Source organism: Pseudorasbora parva, chromosome 12 (genome assembly GCF_024679245.1).
Source record: "Pseudorasbora parva isolate DD20220531a chromosome 12, ASM2467924v1, whole genome shotgun sequence".
In the NCBI taxonomy this organism is placed as follows: domain Eukaryota; kingdom Metazoa; phylum Chordata; class Actinopteri; order Cypriniformes; family Gobionidae; genus Pseudorasbora; species Pseudorasbora parva.
Window position 1 is genome coordinate 20,982,825 of NC_090183.1, and position 21,416 is coordinate 21,004,240.

The 21,416-nt window shown below is 41.8% G+C and overlaps 1 protein-coding gene across 1 annotated transcript in view; it reads left to right on the forward strand.

The window, feature by feature from the left end:
• The window catches only part of LOC137094161 (endonuclease V-like), a 281,174-nt gene that overhangs the window by 166,478 nt on the left and 93,280 nt on the right, over positions 1-21,416 (forward strand). The window contains exons 3-5 of the mRNA XM_067459490.1: positions 2,385-2,519; positions 6,360-6,399; positions 7,275-7,387. Of these exons, the coding sequence (XP_067315591.1) occupies positions 2,385-2,519; positions 6,360-6,399; positions 7,275-7,387 (288 nt within the window). The remainder of the gene's footprint in view (positions 1-2,384; positions 2,520-6,359; positions 6,400-7,274; positions 7,388-21,416) is intronic.

The window sequence follows — 21,416 nt, forward strand, 5'->3', positions numbered from 1 at the left end:
GTGATTGTCTATATATATATATACATACAGGGCTTGACATTATATAGTCTATATATATACATACAGGGCTTGACATTAACACCCGCCAAATGCGGGTAGATTTCGGCTGTGGCCAAAATCCATGGCCAAAATCGGCTACGGCTGTGGCCAAAATCATATATATATGATCGCGCCAGGATTTTGACGGAAACGGGTTTAATAGGGATTTGTATGTCTGTGTGTTTGAGAAGTATGCCGTAGGAAGAGGACATTAGACATTTTTGATGGAGATGCTCATTTTATTATTAATTAAACAAGGTTTGGATTTCTCTGTGACACTTTTATCCTATTTTGTAAACAGTAACTATATCAAAAATAATAGTTGAGACATAATGCAGCAGCAATGTGACTTTCCGGAAAACGCGATCACTACAGGAATACAGGATCGCACCTGTTTTGTGCAATTAATTGCATGCTTATTGTGAAATTAAATAGTCGCCATTTATCTTATTAAACACATTAATTTTGTCATAATTTGCTATAACTAAAGTAAACATTACAAAAAAACTGTATTTTCTGCAAGCTTCAAGGATCATTGGAGACTCCAAAAGGAAACCAAATAACCAAATATAAGGAGTCCATATAATTCTATTATATAATAAATTTGTACACACCTAAGCACCCATGAAAAAAAACATTACTAAAGAACCTTTACAGAATGTCACGCCTCTCTTCATCAGACTGCACTGTTTGTCAATGGCTGCTCGCATCAATTTCAAGGCACTGGTTCTCGCCTACAAAACAACCACTGGCTCTGCACCAATATACCTAAACTCGCTTGTTCAGACTTACACACCCTCCAGAAGCTTGCGTTCTGCGAGTGAGCGACGCCTCATGGTTCCATACCAAAGAGGCATGAAATCACTCTCACGGACATTTTCCTGGACCTTTCTTACCTGGTGGAATGACCTGCCGATCTCAATTCGTCAATTCGCCGAATCTGTAGCCATTTTTAAAAAACATCTTAAGACACATCTTTTCCAATTGCACCTGACCAATAAAGAATAGCACTTAACTATCCATTAAATTTAGTTTGTTTGTCCAAAAAAAAAAAAAAAATAAAAAAAATAATGTATAGTACAGTATGTGTACAGAGCAACAACAACGAGATTGTTTTAATTTTAGACATGTTATGTAGCCTTATGTGGTCATACTCAATTCTAGTCAGAATATGAGTCTGAATCTGCTCCATTAGGCTGTGATTATGGGGCGTGTTTCAACCGAACCAGGAAAGACCTCAAATTGGATAGAGCTACAACCAATCAGAGCAACAAAGTTGCTCAACTGTACTGTGTTGCCAAGTCTGCGTTTTTTTTTCGCGGGTTGTTTTCTATGTCCGCTTGTTAAAGCGACTATTATGTGATATATAGACCCATGAGTGCGAATTTTAGCAGGCAACCTTGCCAAAATAACACATTTTCCGCCCAAACACCTTTTTTTTCCTCTGTGCTCATTATCATCATCAGTTCTTTCTTAGTCAGTGTACTGTTAACTGAATAACTTCGGGATGTTGGTTTATTTCGAGAGAGAGAGAGAGAGAGAGAGAGAGAGAGAGAGAGAGAGAGAGAGAGAGAGAGAGAGAGAGAGAGAGAGTCAGACACGTCAAAAAGTGAATAACTTTAGAAATGTGTTGATCAGTGCTTACTAGAGACGCTACAGATAACAGATAACTGTTTGAAACGGTTCATTCCGATTTGGTGAACTGATTCATTAAAAAGAACCAGTTCAAACGAACGATTTGTTTGCGAAACGGTCATCACTAACGTTCACACATGACAAATCAAACATTATCATTCATGAGTGTGTGGATACAACACAAATGTTCTGAATGAATGCTATGTGAGATTGCGAGCACACATTCTCTGTTCATCAACAGATTCTCACGCGATTACTGTTCGACACCACAACTGCACTCTTCAAAATCGCAGAATACAACCGAGCTTGTGTTTTAAAGCAAAGCAAACACTGGAATGAACAAATCATTAAAACACGCTGTGAGTCTCTATTCTCTCTGGTTTATGAGCCTGGCCTTACATTAGCACTCTTTGGATGAATTAGATTACTGGATCACTGAACAGTTTCCCAGAGTTTAATGGTTAAACACACAAACAGAGAATCAGGTTAAATAGTTAGAATGACAATTTCCTCCTACCAGGGTTACAGGTGCAGATGCTCAGTGTGATTGATAAACTCCTCCCGACTTCTATGATCGACTGCATGATGCAAATTACTTTTATGTTGCAGCTGTTCTAAAAAAGTAAATAATGCCTATTATAAATAATCACTTTTTTGGAGGACCCCCCAAGCTATTTTAAAAGTGATTATATTATGAATATTTCCCATAGCTTCTGTATGAGGATTGTAGGATGGTGACTCTTGATGCCCCCTATGTGGCTGGTTTCCTCGGTTTCAGAGAAGCCCCACCTCTGCTGCAGGCCCTGGAGAAACTAAAGAAGGAACAGCCAAATCTTATGCCACAGGTTAGTGTAATGATCAGGTCTCTTGCCTCAGCTTAAACCTGATATAAGCCCTTTTTGGATGGGAATTGTTTCTTATGTGGATATCTGTGAAAATACATTTGCATGCCATGCCACCTTGGAGCGAGTTTTGTGATCATAAAAACCTGGGAACGCTGCTCACGTGGTCAGCTGCATGATTGTCTGCTGTAAATAAAATTTTGGCTTGGAATAATAAGAAAAATGGTATATTTTATTTAATCAGAGGAAATTTTTTAAATTCCTGTTTAAAAAATAGGAAGATAGGATGTAATTAAAAAATGCGGAAATGAGTGGAAATAAGATAATACAACCTCTTATTTAAATAAGGTAAACATAATGCTGATAATTAAATGTTTAAATATTAATTACTGCCGTAATAATGGCCCATTTTAAATGTTTATGTATTTTTCTTCTTTTGCGGCAATGAAAGATTATTTTTAAAAATACTTTTCAGAATTTTAGTAATAAAAGTGTAGGCTAGAGCTTTAAAATGCATCGAAATACAGCAAAGCGCAACGATATGGTGCTCTACAATCCATGGTGTTTGTCTAAAAACAGTAGGTAATTCGGCTGGGGATTTTTACACGGTTGGTGGGAGAAAAACACTGACAATAAAATCACCGACTAACTATTGACAATAGTAAATGATGTAAATACCTTACAATCCCATGAGAAACTAAAGTCCACCCAAATAAAAATCCCCGGCCAAATTGCCTACTGTTTTTTGACAAAAACCAGGGTTGTGTGGTGATTTGATTTGATTGCTGCCCGAATCCACATCTCTGAGTTTTCAAGAAAATATTGCTTCAAAATTAACTGTTAATATAATTTTTAACCAAAGGGGAGCACTGTAATTTCGATGCATTTAAAAGATGTAGCCTACACTTTTATTACTTATATGCTGGAAAGTATTTACAAGAATAAGCTTTTATCACAGCTCAAAAGAGAAATAAAAAACACCAAAATGTAAACATTTGAAATGAGCCGTTATTACGGCCGTAATTAACATTGTATAGGTTAAATTTGCAGCATTAACTTATTTCCAAATTTTTAAAATTACATCTTCCTTTTTAAAAAAAAAACGGATTTAAATTATTCAATAAAGATTAATTTAATATTATTAAATTAAATATGATTTTATTATTATTCATTCAATCAATCAATCAACTTTATTATATGGCGATTTTACAGTGACAATTGTTTCAAAGCAGCTTCACAGTGTTAAATGACAATATTACAACAAAATTTGATTTGGCTGTAGTCGTTCTGGAGAAAACAGTGATGTCATCAGCTTATTTTAATTGATCATATGGCGACAATGTTAGCAGATCAGCATTATAGTTTATAGAATTAAATGAGACCTAATTAATTAATTTTATTTGTATATTTATTTGAATAACTTGGATCATAATTTTAGTGTCCCCAAATGAGCAAGCCAAGCCAAAGGTGACAGTGGCAAGGAACCAAAACTCTATCAGGGCATGATGGAGAAAAATAAACCTTAGGAGAAACCAGGCTCAGTCAGGGTGCCAGTTCTCCTCTGGCCTATTAACAAACAGTGTAAGCTTATTATTATTCTGGCAACCTTACAGGTCAGAAATCATATTAGATTGGAATATTCAAAATTTCTGGGTATCACGCAAGAGATGGGTTTATTGAGGATGGCGCGGCAATAGGAATAGGCAGGCTAGAATAGAACACAATAGGAAAGGCAGGCTGAAGATCAGGCACCAGCAGAACGCCAGGGTGTGATGCAGGGCTGAATGGGCTATTCGAATCAGCGGGAGAAGGGACTCTGGAGCGACGAGTAGAACATCCAAGACACACGGGAAACAGGAACACCACGCAGACAGGACCCAGATGAACTGCAATAATCTGACAGCAAAGGAGAGTGAGAAATAATAAATCGCCATCTGAATCCATGAGTTTTATTACTGAGGTGGCATGCAAATTTATTTTTACGGATGTCAGCATGAGAAACAATTACTGCCTGAATAGGGCTTTAGACAGAATTTTGATCAGTGCTGAAAATTTGTGTGAAACTTTTAGTGTCAATTTACAATAGACCTTAGTAATATTAATGTTAGATAGAATTAGTGATTTAAAAGCCCAGTCGGTGATACCGGTGTAAACACACGTTGATTAACCAGTGGGAAAATTTCCACACGTCACATCTCTATGCGTGCCAATTCGTTTCATTCATTCCAAATGTGTTGCACTTGAAAAGTTTCAGATTGATCCTCGTGTTTATTTATTTTATCTATATCGGACCTTATTCTCTTTAATGTTGTGGATCGTCTTCGTTTGTAACTTCATTACAATTTATTTCAATGTACTGTCGTTCTAATTTACCGTTGTGTTATGATGATGATGACGCTAGCTCCACAGTCATCGAATAGGCCTAGTGGCCTATTGCTGCAATGTTTCTTTTATGCAGCTGAAAATAAACAAGCTTTCTGTTACTGTGTCTGTCACATCCTCTTAAAGGTGGAAGCTTGTGCATAGCTTTGTTGCATTATATAGAAACTTTTTTGATGTTGTTATTGTCATTCATGTTCTAGGCCGGGTTTCCCAATAACGATGTATCTTAGCTATAAAGAGCACTTTCTACAAGCGAAGTTACGGTCACTCACAGCAATTCCACGTGCGTTTCCCAAAAAGTACTTAACATGAACGCGCGAGAACGCGCTCCAAGTGCTACTTAAGAGTCGCTGTCCATTTGCGAAGTACTGAAATATAACCTTATAAGGTTATATATAACCTTATATCAATGACAAAATGGCTGGAAAAAAAAGAAAAAAAAAGAAAAGATACCTTTCAAAAAGACGAAATCAATATCCTTCTAGAGGTGGAGCGGGAAAAGATATTATTTTCAACAGATTTAAAGGGCATCGTACAAACAAAGAGAAACAAAACATCTGGGAGGACATTGCTACCAAATTAAAAGTTATAAGTTAAATTATTAGTTAAAAGATCGGATAAAGCGGTCTGCAAGAAATGGCAGGATTTTGCAAGCCTGACAAAAAGGAAGAGGGCACTGCAGAGGAATGTCCAATACATGGCTGGTCTTCGTGCACGTCAGCAAGTCATATAAGTTTATTTCTATTTTTCCCAGTTTTTGAAGTATGTTTTCTACATTACTTATTTTATTCTTTTTTCTTTTTTTTCTGTCATTTAATTCAGATGTGTATTTTTCTTTTTTTGTTTGATACCTGCCCTCATAAAACAATAACAACAACAACAAAAAAAATATAGTATTATCACAATGCACTTGAATAAAGTTAAAGGTGTAATCTGGCGATTGTCCTGTAGGTGACCTCATAACTCTCTCTTCTTACGATACACTTAGAGCTTTACGATTACTCCAGAGCACTCGTAGATCTATGATCATTTTCAAGTGCTACTTAAGTTACGATGCTTTTGGGAAACAGACCTTAATATTAAGATCACTCGTACAATCGTTTTTACGATCAACTTAGGCTTACGATGCTTTTGGGAAACGCAGCCCTGGTTATTTGCCCACGATTAAACTCTTTATATGGCGATAAAACAAAGCTTTTTTTTTGTTTTTTTTGTTTTTTTAAGTGGGTATTGGGGGTGCACAAACCCGTTCGGGACATAGAAGGGGGTGCGCAGGTAAAAAAGTTTGGGAACCGCTGGTCTAATTGATTGTACTGTTGTTTAACAACATGATTGTTCAACTGATGAAACTACTAAATAAAAGAGTAATACAAACTTACTGAGTAGTAGTACTATACAGTAATGAGTATGAAACAACATTTGGGTGGGAAAATAATGACAGAATTTTTTTTTTCTATGCAGGTTCTATTTGTAGACGGGAATGGACTGTTCCACTATCGGGGTAGGTGAAACTCTTCTGACTCAATAAGTTATTCAAATTACAGTTAATGGTTTTGTCTGTTTTAAAGAATTTTAAACCAAAAGTTGTTACAAGGGGTGTCCCCGACTAAGGATTTACACATTCGAATCAGAATTGTCGAATCTTTCTATGGTTGACTGATAGTCAAATCATCTATGTGTGTGTGATTGGGTTGCGAGGGGCACAACACTAGTCAGCAGGGTAAAACTATTTTTATTATCCTTTACACACAGCAACACATTTTAATAAAGCAACCAAAACTACCTGCCAACTGACAGACGAACTGACAATGACTTTCTTATTTAGGTTTAAATAAAAGGTAATGTGGTGGATTTGTAAAAAGTTTTCTCATAACATTTGAAAGCTGCGATGGAAATACAGAACATCACACACATATTTATACAAGAACATTTTGATAAATAAACCTACAAAAAAAACTGCCTAGAGAGGAAAAGAACACTTTGAGTGTGTTTAAATGTACGTTCTTAAGCTGATTATGCCTAAAGGGGGTCGTACCGTGTTGTGTCTCAGGTATCTCACAATGGACGTGCACATTATATACGTGCAAGCTCAATTTTTGAATTGACTTCTGACAGAAGAGCTGCACGATGGGTGTATCTTGTAGCACAGGGTGAAATCAGTATGTACATTGACGATCTGAGGGAAATATAAATTTTATATAAAACCTTGAAATGGGGCTCTGCGGCGTGGCAGGAATTAAAATAACTTCCTGAGTCACTGCGGAAAGGCGGCAAATGCCACCACCAGTGTGTGTACACTCATTTAAAACGTGTTTGAATTTTAAAAGCCAGTCCTCTCTATCTCTCTCTCACCCTTTCTTTTTGTAATTTTCCTAGAGTTTGGTTTGGCCTGTCATCTTGGTGTTCTGTCAGATCTGCCCTGTGTGGGTGTTGCCAAGAACCTTCTGCATGTAGAGGGAGTGCTGAGAAGTGAGGAGCACCATTTGCAGGTCAGAATCACACCTGAATGCCAGGGAACAATGCATCTACTATCCAAACAGTTTAGTTCCAAATTGTGTGTGAGAAACGTGGCTGCACAAGCAATCCTTTTGTGTCAGTGCATGAGACAAAAAGAAAGCTTATAGTAACAGAAGGGTTGCAAAAGTTGGTTCCTGGAAGTCCACAGTCGTAAAGAGTTCACCTGCTCCAGCACACTTATCTGTAGTTCCCTTTCAGTTGGTCACGTTCGACGTATGTCGGAACTGACCAACGAATTGGGATCTGTTTTCAGAGACCAATCTACTTTGAGTGATTAAAAATGAGCCAATGGTAATTGGCATGCAGTTCATGCATTCCATGCACCGCCCCGCAGCGCGGGTATCACAAGTGCAATACCGCATCATTACTTTTTACTTCGGAGCTGTAAGGGTGGATCGCCTACAGTGGTTCTGACTGCAGGGTTGCCGAACGACTAAAGAAACGTTATCAGCGTGATGGTAGAAAACTGTACATTTCTTGTCTATAACCACCCACTGCAACTTATACCAACGATGGAAATAAGCGCAGTTACAATAGCAAAATATGTGGGAGAGCGTTGCTTTAATGTGACTATATTGTATTGCAATAGGGAGCACTTCAAAGTCAATACCAAACCAAAAACTAGTTAGCAAATCATTTATAATTGAAAGAATTTAATGACAAAATCCGGTTATGGTTACACTTAAAATAGTTACAAAATAAATGAATGAGATGATAAAACTTATACCATTAATCGTACCCAGCATGTGTAGAATGTTACCTGAGAGATAGGGAGAGATAGAGAGAGATCGAAAGATAGAAAGAGAGAGAAAAGAGAAGAGCCATAGAAGGCCCTAGAAGAGACAGCCAGAGAAAAAGACAGCGTCAGAGGAAAGAGACCCCCAGAGAAAAAGAGAGAACCTCAGAGGAAGAAGACCCAGAGAAAAAGACCTCGAGCAACAGTTGCAATCTTCTTTTATACATCCCTTGACCATGTGACTGAAACCCTGAGACATTCAAACTGACCAGTCAGACCAGACTTCCCCCACTGTACTACAGGTGTGGCACCATTTGGCCTACAGGCCCTCAACATCTCTTTGTCTTTAGGAATCCCAAACAGCCCCACTGATAAGAGAGAGGGGGGTGAAACACAGTAAAACAAATGTCTTTGTTCAAAGAAAAATATCAAATATCTTTGATTATTTTGGATTCTTTCAGTCCTCCCATGGCATCTTTGGCCACGCTCATAAAGTGTCCAGAGGTGACACAGAACACAAAGACATTCTTCCAGTTGTGTGTAGATGTCATCTTCAGACTTGTCGTCCAGAAATGTTTCAAAAGCAGTTTGCCAGTTCAGTCTTTGTTCTCATTGCAGTCCTGCAAAGGGAAGGCTCCATCAAATGGTGTTGCATCCTTCTTTGATATGCAAAACGTCCATTGAATACCTCACACCTCGAGAGAACAGTCATTGAAGGTTAGAGCAAACGCTTGTCCCTCTTCCTGAGGACACAGGATGTGAACTTGTCCAGCAGGGATCCTGTGATTAAAAGAACATATAGCACCACAAAGAGCAAAAGCATACATGGCATTTGTCATTGGTCAGAAGTTTGATGTGGTCAGATTCAAATGGTCTCTGGCAATAAGCCATTAAATCGATATACTTAATAAAGTGGTCAAGGTTGAGAATAAAAGAAGATCTCACAAGCTCTTACATTGTTTCTGGAAACATTAAAAATAACTTGCATTATAACAAAACAACAATCATTGCTGGTTTTAAACCCTTCTTTCTTGAAGAGTATCAACAAAGTATTCAGTGTAACCAAATACAGAGATTCAATTGAATGGATGTCCAAAAACATTGTTCCAAATCAAGTGGACAAAATTATAAGTTCAAAATCAAAAACATTGTTGCAAGTCAAATGGACGAAATACAAATAATCAAATACGTTTCAGAAATGTTTCAAATCAAATTCATTGTTACAATACAATGATAAAATAAATGTTTGCACTTAGGTAAGAATGAGAAATACTAACGTAAATTTTGATATTTAACTTGGTGAGACAAATAATAACTAACTGAATTAGTAAATCAAAGAAAAACAAAACAAACAATAACTGGAAGAAATTCACAGTTATAATACAGTCTAGATGTAAATAATTTTTTATGAGGCAGATATAGATTTGACTTTGTGTGTGAAGATCAAATCTATGCGAATGCATTTAGCTGTGGCTATGTGTGAATCATGCCCCAAACATGGTGAGGAGGGTTTACAATTGTGATGTAAATTTGGTCCTGTTGAACAGGCAGCCAGCTGAGAATGTGAGTGAGGTGTGGTTGGCTCAACATCTCCTCCCACCAATGTTTGAGTTAGAGGGCATGATAAAGTGCAGAGTGACTGAATCCTGCTGTGATGAAAACATTTTCATGGTTAATGCAATTGTAAATTACACTGTAGCCAAAATGGCAATTCTATGCTCCTGTACATGGTTTTACTTCAGCTATATGAAAAATAGCAGAGTTTTCCACGTAGGAGACAAACAAATTCAACATAGAAACACATGAAACTTGAAATTGCTTTACAATTCAAGTATTAACGTTATTCCAATTTTCACAAGATACCTGGTCTAGAATGCATAGCATCTACAACCTTTATCCTAAGTGTTTCATACAACACTTACAGTAAAGCAATCATGTGTTTTAAAGAATAAACTTAACCAGTCTATGTGTATTTATTAACACAAACAACTATAATGTGTGTTCAATGCGCACAATGCGTTGGTACAATTACAAATTTGAAAATACAAACAGGATCATTGCAATTTAGATGTTTAACTATTAAACTCACTGCTGTTAGGCTGCTAGCCCACTAGCCAGTGAGGTTAATAGTTGAAGGCCTTGCATGAACAATGCAGTTAACTCACTGAGAGTTTTACCTGCAAATGAGCGATAATCTTTGCCCTTAGAAAGGAATTTCCTATCTTTCTGAAAGTAAGGTGGAGGTCGACCTCGGCCCAGTGACCAGCATTTTACCTCTGAATGGCCTATTTTCTGACAGGAACTGCAAAACCTGTTCTCTTTGCCATAGGTTTGTCTGCTATGTTCTCCTGGAGTTGGAGGATTTTTATGACTCTCTAATGCTTGAACACGAAGCGTACTGGTACATGACTCTGCGCTATTGCGGTGCTGCATCACCTTAAGAACTGAAATAGGCACACTTCTTTGAGTTGCACATGCATTTTCTGAACTAAACGTTTCAGATTCATTAGATTGAACATGCGTTTGAGTCCCATCGCTGTTAAGCATTTTGGGATGCATGGACTTTTTAGCTATTAGCTTAGCCTTGAGATCTGCAATGGTCTCCTTGTGATTTTTACACTTCTCAGTCAGGGCTAACTGATCAGCTAGTAATTTATCTAGCTGTGCTTGAAGATATTGAATCTTTGCCTCAGACTTTTCTGCTTCAGCATTTTTAGAATCAATTGCTTTACATTTAGCCTCTAGACTTGATAATAGAAATGGTGTCACAACATTATGTAGCCTTTTACAACTTATGAAGTTTAAAGCCTCAATTATTTCACCATATTTTGATTTCTTTTTGTGTTTGCCAATTATGTCCCACCATCTAAGCATTTCATCATCTGAACTGTTGATTCCAATATCCTCTTTCTTAAGTTTGGACAAGGTAGGCTCAACTTTTTCGCTCCATATAGCAAACAATATCTCACTTTTATCAAAAATGTTCCCTTCCATCCCGAGGTGATATTCTGAATATTCTCGTATTGTACAGTAATGGGACTATTGAAGCTGTTTAAAACCTTCTTCTTGGATGAAGTTCTGTTTCATGCAATTCATAAACAATGAAAACAGACTTGCCCAATCCTTAGTCAGAAGGCCAGCTTTAATCCAAACACAAGATCAATTGTGGAAAAATGTCCTCATTCTGATGAATTTCAGAAAATTCACTGCAAGGGATCCCGGGTTTTCGGCACCATCTGTAAGGGTGGATCGCCTACAGTGGTTCTGACTGCAGGGTTGCCGAACGACTAAAGAAACGTTATCAGCGTGATGGTAGAAAACTGTACATTTCTTGTCTATAACCACCCACTGCAACTTATACCAACGACGGAAATAAGCGCAGTTACAATAGCAAAATATGTGGGAGAGCGTTGCTTTAATGTGACTATATTGTATTGCAATAGGGAGCACTTCAAAGTCAATACCAAACCAAAAACTAGTTAGCAAATCATTTATAATTGAAAGAATTTAATGACAAAATCCGGTTATGGTTACACTTAAAATAGTTACAAAATAAATGAATGAGATGATAAAACTTATACCATTAATCGTACCCAGCATGTGTAGAATGTTACCTGAGAGATAGGGAGAGATAGAGAGAGATCGAAAGATAGAAAGAGAGAGAAAAGAGAAGAGCCATAGAAGGCCCTAGAAGAGACAGCCAGAGAAAAAGACAGCGTCAGAGGAAGAAGACCCAGAGAAAAAGACCTCGAGCAACAGTTGCAATCTTCTTTTATACATCCCTTGACCATGTGACTGAAACCCTGAGACATTCAAACTGACCAGTCAGACCAGACTTCCCCCACTGTACTACAGGTGTGGCACCATTTGGCCTACAGGCCCTCAACATCTCTTTGTCTTTAGGAATCCCAAACAGCCCCACTGATAAGAGAGAGGGGGGTGAAACACAGTAAAACAAATGTCTTTGTTCAAAGAAAAATATCAAATATCTTTGATTATTTTGGATTCTTTCAGAGCCGAATGGTTTGCTTAATCAAGCTGTTTCTACAAAGGGTGTTTAGACGAGCCTCGAGGAGGATCGCTCTCTTACCTGGGTGCTGGTGTGACGGCCCGAGTCAGCGAGTGGCCGCTGCAACATACACTTGTTCCTGTGTTGGTTGGCTGGGTGTTTCCGATCTTTGAGTGCTCACACGCAGGCTTGCAATTGGACTGCTGTAAGCCATGGCTATCTCCCTGAGTGCTTCAGCACTACTAAAAGAGCATTTTCGTCAAAAAAGCAACAAAAAAGCAGTTTCACCCTGGATCTTTTTCAAGATGTCATTCAAAACGTGTGTTTCTGGTTGCGGTTGTTTCCTGTCCTCATTTGAGGGCCATGATCTCTCTCACTTGTAAACATGTGAGATTGGTTTTGTGGGTGGTCCATGCTCTCTCTGGAGAATGTGGTCACATTGGTGTGTTGTTCGTCTCACCTTTCTCGTGAGGGCTTGAATGTTTCGTGCGCTGTGTACCGTCTAGATGCACAGTCGAGACTGATACCTTAAACGGGGTAAAGGTGGACCTCCGCGGAAGTGAGTTGATAAAATCTTTGGTGGTTCAGAAGTCACGTAGTGCTGGGACCAGAATGGAATCCATTGCTTCCCTGACAGCGGAGGCTATGGAAATATCTAAACCGCGTTTTTCTTGGAGGGCTAACTTTATGTCATTAGCAATAGCTGCATCAAGTTCTTCCTTGGAAATGGCAGAATCCTTGATTTTTTTCTTTAAAGGCGACTGTTCATTTTCCCTTTTTCATGTTTCTTTGTTTGGGGGAGAATTCATGATGAGATGGATGTCGAAGTATTTGAAGTATGTTAAAAGATTATCGAAAAAATAAGACTGAGAAAAGACACGTGATCCTCCACCAACCCTCTTTTAAAATGTAAAAGGCATTGTATAGAAAAGATAGCGACCAAACATGATAAGAAATGGTTATGTCATCATCCATGCATTTGTCTATCTGTTAATGGATCTGTCCAGTGAACGTCTCGGTTACGTATGTAACCCTCGTTCCCTGAGGAGGGAACGGAGACGTAACGTCAGTGACTGACAAATGGGGGTTTCGCTTAGAAGCCTATCATCTCCGAGACTAGAAAGAGCCCAATGGCAGTGCCAATGCCATGGGCATGCGAGATTTGCATGCGTAACTCCGCCTACCCACGTGGGTATATAAGGAAGTAGCTGGCATAATCGCATTATGTTTTACCTGATGAGGAGCCAAGTTGAACTCCGTTCCAGCGGTACAGCGGATGTGGCAACGGGACGTTACGTCTCCGTTCCCTCCTCAGGGAAAGAGGGTTACATACGTAGCCGAGACGTTCCCTTTCGTTCAGTCACTCCAACGTAACGTCAGTGACTGACGAATGGGGGTCTCAATGAAATAACGCCACTCGGCTGTCTTCTAGTGCCCTGCGCAAGCGTGAGAGCCCTGATGCAAGTTAGGACGGTCAAAGGCCTCTACTTAACGCAGGAATACCAAGGTACACTGGGAGGCATATTCCAGGAGGAGATATGCGCCAAGATGCCTACCCGTAGGGAGGACTTAAGAATACACATATGACCCCGGGGGGCTGCATACGGAAGATCACTGGGGTACCAGCCGCAGGTGGATTTTTAACCCCAGGGGTGGCAAGGTTGCCAAGGGAATACACCCGCTCCGGGAGGCTTACGGTGGAAATACACATGTGGGGGTCGCCGGAGGGGAACCATGCACATGGGGCACCTGGCCAGACACGAGTGTCTGCCACATAAACCTTCAGGGTGGATGGAGACAGCCTTCGAATCCAACCCTTCTTGGAGGAAAGAGAGCACAGATCTGATCGGGCATTTCCAGGGGTCTTCTTGGCGAGAAGAGCACCAATTGACGAAGAGGTTCCACTTCAACGCATAGGCCTGTCTCGTGGACTCGGCCCGAGCGGAAGTGATGGTAGCCACCACCGTAGGTGGTAGGGTACTCAAACCTGCCGCGTCCCGTCCAGGAGCCACACGTGGAGGTTCCAAAGATCGGGACGCGGGTGCCACAGGGTGCCCCGTCTCTGAGAGAGGAGATCCTGTCTCAGAGGAATCGGCCAGGGAGGGGCTGTCGCAAGGAGAACTAGTTCTGGGAACCAGGTCCGGCCGTGCCAGTACGGGGCGACCAAAATGACCTGCTCCTTGTCCTCCCTGACCTTGCACAACACACGTGCAAGAAGGCTCACTGGGGGAAACGCATACTTGTGTAGGCCCTGCGGCCAGCTGTGCGCCAGTGCATCCGTGCCGAGCGTCCCCTCGGTCAGGGAATAGTACAGGCTGCAATGGGACGAGTCGTGGGAGGCAAACAGATCTACCTGTGCGTCCCCGAACTGATCCCAGATCAGCTGGACCGACTGGAGATGGAGTCTCCACTCCCCAGGGATTGGCTGAACCCGTGAGAGCTTGTCGGCTGCACGGTTCAGGATCCCTGGGATATGGACAGCACGAAGGGACCTCAGGCGCTTCTGACTCCATAGAACGAGATGGCGGGCGAGTTGAGACATGCGGCGGGAGCGTAGACCGCCCTGGTGGTTGATGTACGCTACTACGGCCTTGTTGTCCGATCTGACTAGAACGTGTTGACCCTTCAGCAACGCTAGGAAGCGGTGCAGGGCGAACCGTACTGCCAGCAACTCGAGGCAATTGATATGCAGGTGGCTCTGGCTCTCCGACCAAGAGCCGGCGGCTGCATGTCCATTGCACATGGCACCCCAGCCCGTGGTTGACGCATCTGTTGACACAACAACATGCCGGGAAACTCGTTCTAAGAGCACACCTGCCCGTAGAAAGCTGAGGTTCGACAACTGGGTGAGTGTCTGTCTGCAGGCCCGAGTCACTGGGACCCGGAGCGTGCCAGATTGCCATGCCCATCTCGGGACTCGATCGCGAAGCCAGTGCTGAAGCGGTCTCATATGAAGCAATCCGAGCGGCGTCACCGCGGCTGCGGATGCCATATGCCCCAGGAGCCTCTGAAACAGTTTCAGTGGAACCGCACTCTTGCTCTCTATCTGACGGAGGCAAGTCAGCAGTGACTGCGCGCGCACGCCGGTAAGCTGCGCACACATGGCGACCGAGTCGATCTCCATACCGAGAAAAGAGATCCTCTGCACTGGGCAGAGTTTGCTCTTCTCCCAGTTGACCCGAAGGCCCAGACGAGCTAAGTGGTGGAGAACCAGGTCTCTGTGTTCGCACATCCGGTCCCGGGAGTAGCCCAGTATGAGCCAGTCGTCGAGATAGTTCAGGATGCGAACCCCTTGTTGCCTGAGTGGCGCAAGGGCTGCCTCGACAATCTTCGAGAAGACGTGAGGGGACAGAGCTAGCCCGAATGGTAGTACGGCATACTGATATGCCCGCCCTTCGAACACAAACCGTAGGAACGGTCTGTGTCGCGGAAGGATGGACACATGGAAGTACGCGTCCTTCAGGTCGATCGCTGCAAACCAATCGCATGGACGAACGCATTCGAAAAGGCGTTTCGCAGTCAATATCCTGAACGGAAGCCTGTACAGGGATCGGTTCAGGACGCGAAGGTCCAGGATCGGTCGTAACCCACCGAATTTCTTTCGATCTCCGCACGCATGACTGGGGCATTGGACCCCACCATGGTGTACCGAAAACCCCGGAAGCGGGGAGGAGCTCGCGCGAACTGAATCGCATAGCCGAGCCGGATGGTCCGTGTGACCCAGCGGGACAGTCCCGGCAGCTGTAGCCATGCTCCCAGGGAGTGTACCAATGGGGTCATGCGGAGCACCGGCGTACCCTCGGTGGGGCAGCGAGGCAACGTTACCGGCCCGGACTCGGGTGGCATAGCGGCCCGGTGTCGGGGCGGCGGTAACGGCTGCGCCCTGACAGAGGAGACCAGGGAAGGACTCGCGTTCCACTGGGGTCTGCTCTGAGAGGGGGCTGGCGACAGAGAGGGACGAGAGCGGCGTGGCCCGGGGTCGGCGCACACTGCCGTCACCGGTCTCAGGGTGCTCAGAGATGGGTATGTCAGTTCTTTCTTTAACCACAATAGGGTGCTGCCACCCCGGGGAGCGGTAGCGGAACGAAAGATCTTCCCCCCCCCTCCACCGGGGGAAGGAGCGGCCCTGCTGCCGTCTCCTGGAAAGAACTGCCCATCTCTGAGGTGTCCGCGTCTGGAGCGCCGCTTAGCCTGGTGTTTAGCGACCACACACCAACTGGAAACCAATCGTCTGACCAGCAGGCAGGAAGTATGTGACTGCTGGAACGTGCCGAACACCAACACCGACTGGAAGATCCTGATCGTCTCGAAGAACTGACTTAACTCAGAAGGCTTATAGGAGTGAAAGGTATGTAACCCTTGGCTCCGAAGCATTAAAACATAATGCGATTATGCCAGCTACTTCTTTATATACCCACGTAGGTAGGTGGAGTTACGCATGCAAATCTCGCATGCCCACTGCCATTGGGCACTTTCTGTCTCGGAGATGATAGGCTTCTAAGCGAAACCCCCATTCGTCAGTCACTGACGTTACGTCGGAGTGACTGAAAGAAAGGGAACTGTTGTGTTAACAGTCAATAACCATTAATATAAACTGCTTTGTATGAAGATGAAGTGGATGTGTTGCAGTTTATATAAATTTATATAAAAAGGTCTCCAAACATGTGTATGAATGGACTTAGATAGATCTCTGTGGCCTCTCTTTTGCTGCTGGATCCAGGAGGCCCTGAAGGATTTTTTAAAAACTTTTATCAACTTGTAAACCAATGAGAAGTCCTCTCCTTAATGGCGGGGAACAGCAGGACAAAACAAACCTCAACTCATTCTTTGACCACTGGCAGTCTGAGTAACTATAATTCAGTACTTCATAAACTAAATTTAGTGAATATACTAGGCCTGCACGATATTGGAAAAAAAATTACATTGCGATATTTTTTTCCCCAACGATATATATTGCGATATTGAGAGCCATCAATCCAGGCTAAAGTTAATAATTACCATTCCGTGATATTAATAATTTCACTAATAAGCAAGCTTCATTACAAGTGACAAAAATAAATGTTGGAAAGTATGTGTAAACATGAAACTAAACCTCCAGTAGGTGGCAGCAGGTGACCGTCTTAATGAGTGAGTCACTGAGTCGTTCATTCAAACGATTCATTCGAACGCTGAATCGTTCACACTTGTTGCTGTGAGTGATACGTGTTACGGTCTGTTATGGCTGATTTTCACTGCTGAAATAGAACAAAAACACTAAATATTGCATCTAAAATGTAAGTGACTAAGTGTATGTTAATTAGTTGTTTATGGAACTGTCATATGAAATCAGTGTCATTTTTAGTCGTGATGGTATTCAGGAAAACGCTCTAGTGTTGTGATTTCTCCTTGAGAGGCTGCATGAGCTTGAACAGCGCTTATTATCATCAGTTCATTATATATTATCCACAATCGATCGCCACTTACACTAAATTAATGCACAAACATTCTTGCATTTTGGTGATTCGCTAGTTATTTTTTGTTTTAATCAGGCTGTTGTCCGTCAGTCAAGTAAAATTCTCTTTCACTTGTCCCTTCAAAACACCCACATTTCCCGGACAAGCGTTAATGTCGAGCCCTGCTTTGTATTCGTCGTAAAGATCTTTGTGGTGCCGTTTTAAGCAGAGGTGTAGTGGTAAAAAAAGAGGTGGGTAAACTATAAATTCTTGGTGACTGCATCGTGGTCACGGTAAGGTGGGCCACTGCCTACCGGTGTATGCAGCCCGATCTCACGGCAATTCATACTAATACGAGGTGACTAATATGAGCACATATGAGAGAACACACAAGAAGATATTCACATTAAACAAGCTGGAATCAAAGAATTTGACTGTTGTCTTAAAAAATTACTTAAGCCGACTAATCGATTATCAAAATTGTTGTCAATTTCAGTTTTTGCCAATTGCTAATAAGGCAGGTGCAGATTAACGACAGAAGGATGAATTTGGTGCCAAATATTTTAATTTAAAGAAAACTCAGTTTCTGTAATCAACAGAAGAAAGACAATATAAGTTGGACTGTAGTTTCCACAAGTGTAGCCTAATGGCTGCCGACATTAACAGACGATTTTGCTAAACTATAAAAACAATAAAACCAAAAATGTTCTATTTGAACACAAAATACACTGCATCATTACAGCTTTATTACAGGGTTTCGACATGCTCTCTATAAACCAGCTGCTTGTGATTAATTAATATCACAACAATGTCCAGAGTGCCTCTTTGTCCACTTGAAAAGTGATTGAAAAGTGTCACAAGCTGATTAAATATACTACAAATGGATAATTGTCATTTTGAAAATTTCTGGATATCCATTTTTGAATCTTGGTTGCATGTCGTTCATGAATGATTCGTTCATTTTGAACGAATCTTTAATATGACTCGGGACTACCGAGTTGTCTCAGAGAGTGATGCGTTCACTTTGTTTTGACTGCACGTGCGCATTACGCAACATATGGGTTCTGATCGTTCTGATTCTGAATCGACAGGTGAGATCCGAGTCTTTTGTTCTTCCTGTCAGTCCCATAGAGACCGGAAGAGAAAAGATTGGTTCATTTTGCTGAACGAGACTCAAAGATCCGAGTCAGTAAAATGATCCGAACTTTCCACTACTGGAGAGGGGGTAAAATCTTTCCGTGGCAGGGGCAGCTGCCAATGATACCTGTCACTGCTTTACGTGCCTGACACTCAGCCTGACACTGTTTTACGTGCCTGGCACTAAATCTGTCGCTGTTTTACGTGCCTGGCACTGGATCAGCCAGTGTTTTACGTGCCTGACATCCGACCGGTCACCGCTAGTAGCAGCTGCCTCGCGACCTGTCAGCTTTATTCGCGTCTGTTATTCCACCGGTCCCGGTTAGATGGGCCTGTCACGCGATTCGTCAGCGTTATTCGCGTCTGTCACTCCATCGGTCACGGTTAGATGAGGCTGTCACGCGTTTCGTCAGCGTTATTCGCGTCTGTCACTCCATCGGTCACGGTTAGATGAGGCTGTCACGCACTTTCCGTCCGCTTTATTTGCGCCTGTCACTCCTCCGGTCCCGGTTAGATGGGCCTGTCACGCGTTTTCCGTCCGCTTTATTTTCGCCTGTCACTCCTCCGGTCACAGTTAGATGCACCTGTCACGCTTTCCGTCCGCGTTATTTGCGCCTGTCACTCCACCGGTCACAGTTAGATGCACCTGTCACGCGATCCGTCCGCATTATTTGCGCCTGTCACTCCTCCGGTCCCGGTTAGATGGGCCTGTCACGCGTTTTCCGTCCGCTTTATTTGCGCCTGTCACTCCTCCGGTCACAGTTAGATGCACCTGTCACGCGCTCCGTCTGCGTTATTTGCGCCTGTCACTCCTCCGGTCACGGTTTGATGAGCCTGTCACGCATTCCGTCCGCGTTATTTACGCCGGTCACAGTTAGATGCACCTGTCACGCGCTCCGTCTGCGTTATTTGCGCCTGTCACTCCTCCGGTCACGGTTTGATGAGCCTGTCACGCATTCCGTCCGCGTTATTTACGCCTGTCACTCCTCCGGTCACGGTTAGATGCACCTGTCACGCTTTCCGTCCGCGTTATTTGCGCCTGTCACTCCTCCGGCCACGGTTTGATGTGCCTGTCACGCGTTTTCCGTCTGCGTTATTAGCGCCTGTCACTCCTCCGGTCACGGTTTGATGTGCCTGTCACGCTTTCCGACAGCGTTATTTGCGAATGAGAACTCGCGCGCACTGTGAGAAGTTCTGTCTCTGTGCGCTCATTCGAAAGCGCGCACACGTCTCACAGCGCGCAAAAAATTGTGTTCTCTTTCAAGTCTTGTGCTTGAACAGACAAACTCTAAAAGTATGTCAACATGTCCATCTTGATGAGTATCCAAGCAGACATATTCTGTATGCCTTAGGTGAACATTATACAGTCGAGAAAGACGACAATTATCCTTGCATTAGGTGTTAAAGGGGCAGTAGCCTTTACTGCTGTCTGTCAAACAAACGATAAGGACATCACTCCCTGCTCTTGATTGGATAGCTTTTGTAAGTTTGATAAGGATTACTCTTTAATTTAAACAGTTAAATATGCAGTTATTTTACATCTGATTATTTATTCAATTTCTCTACCTAAAAACTAATGTTAGACCTACCTGGAAAACCTAAAATGCATAGTTTATTTTATTAGTATCTTTGCTCAGTAGTATTTATTTGTGCTGCTGCTTGTATTTAAGTTATTTGTTCTTATTTTCTTTATTTTTATTAGTCCTTTTTTCCCTGAAGATAGCAAATACAGAACCGTACCGAAACCGTGAACATAAAACCGTGATACAAACCGAACCGTGAGCAATCTGTACCATTACACTCCTAGTGTAACGTATGTTACAGGGGGTGCCACAACATTTTGAAAATTGTCAAAGGGTGCCATGAATGAAAAAAGGTTGGGAAACACTGCTATAGCCTACTATTTTGATAGTTTTTGTAAGAAGTCTCTTCTGCTTTAAAAGGAGGGTGCATTTATTTGATCCAAAATACAGCAAAAACAATATTGGGAAATATTTTTACAATTTAAAATAACTTTTTTTTTCTCTATGTAAATGTATAGGCCTAGTAAAGTATAATTTATTCCTGTGATCAAAGCGGAATTTATCATCATTTTAGTCTTCAGTGTCACATGATCCTTCTCAAATCACTTTGATATGAGGATTTGAGCTCAATAAACATGTATTATTATCATTAATGGTGAAAACAGTTGAGTAGCCTACATTTTTATTTAGGATTATGTAATGAATAGAAAGTAAAAAACACTTCCCATTTTTGGAAAACGTATTCAACCAGGACGCATTAAATGTATGAAGTGACAGTATACACATTTATAATTTTGCAAAAGCTTTACATTTTTATTGATCTTGAATGTAAAGCTTTTGCATTATAAATGTAGGCCTAGGCTATCTTTAACCCTCTGCCCGATGAACGCAGGCACGTTTTCCCCTTAATGACAACGGAAACAACTCACAGTAGCCTACTCCGTCATTTTTATCCATACAGAAAAATGCAAGACATTATTATACACTATAAACTGTCTACTTTTATTTGTGTATATTCACAACAAAGGCCGTGGACTCGTGGATCATTGTTTTGCCAATCTTGTTCCATGTCAGCGTTCCAGTTTTTAATTTCAAAAGCATTTCTAAATTCAGTTCATATTTACAACAAACGAAATTCCAAGCCAAAAAAAATAAAATTTGAGT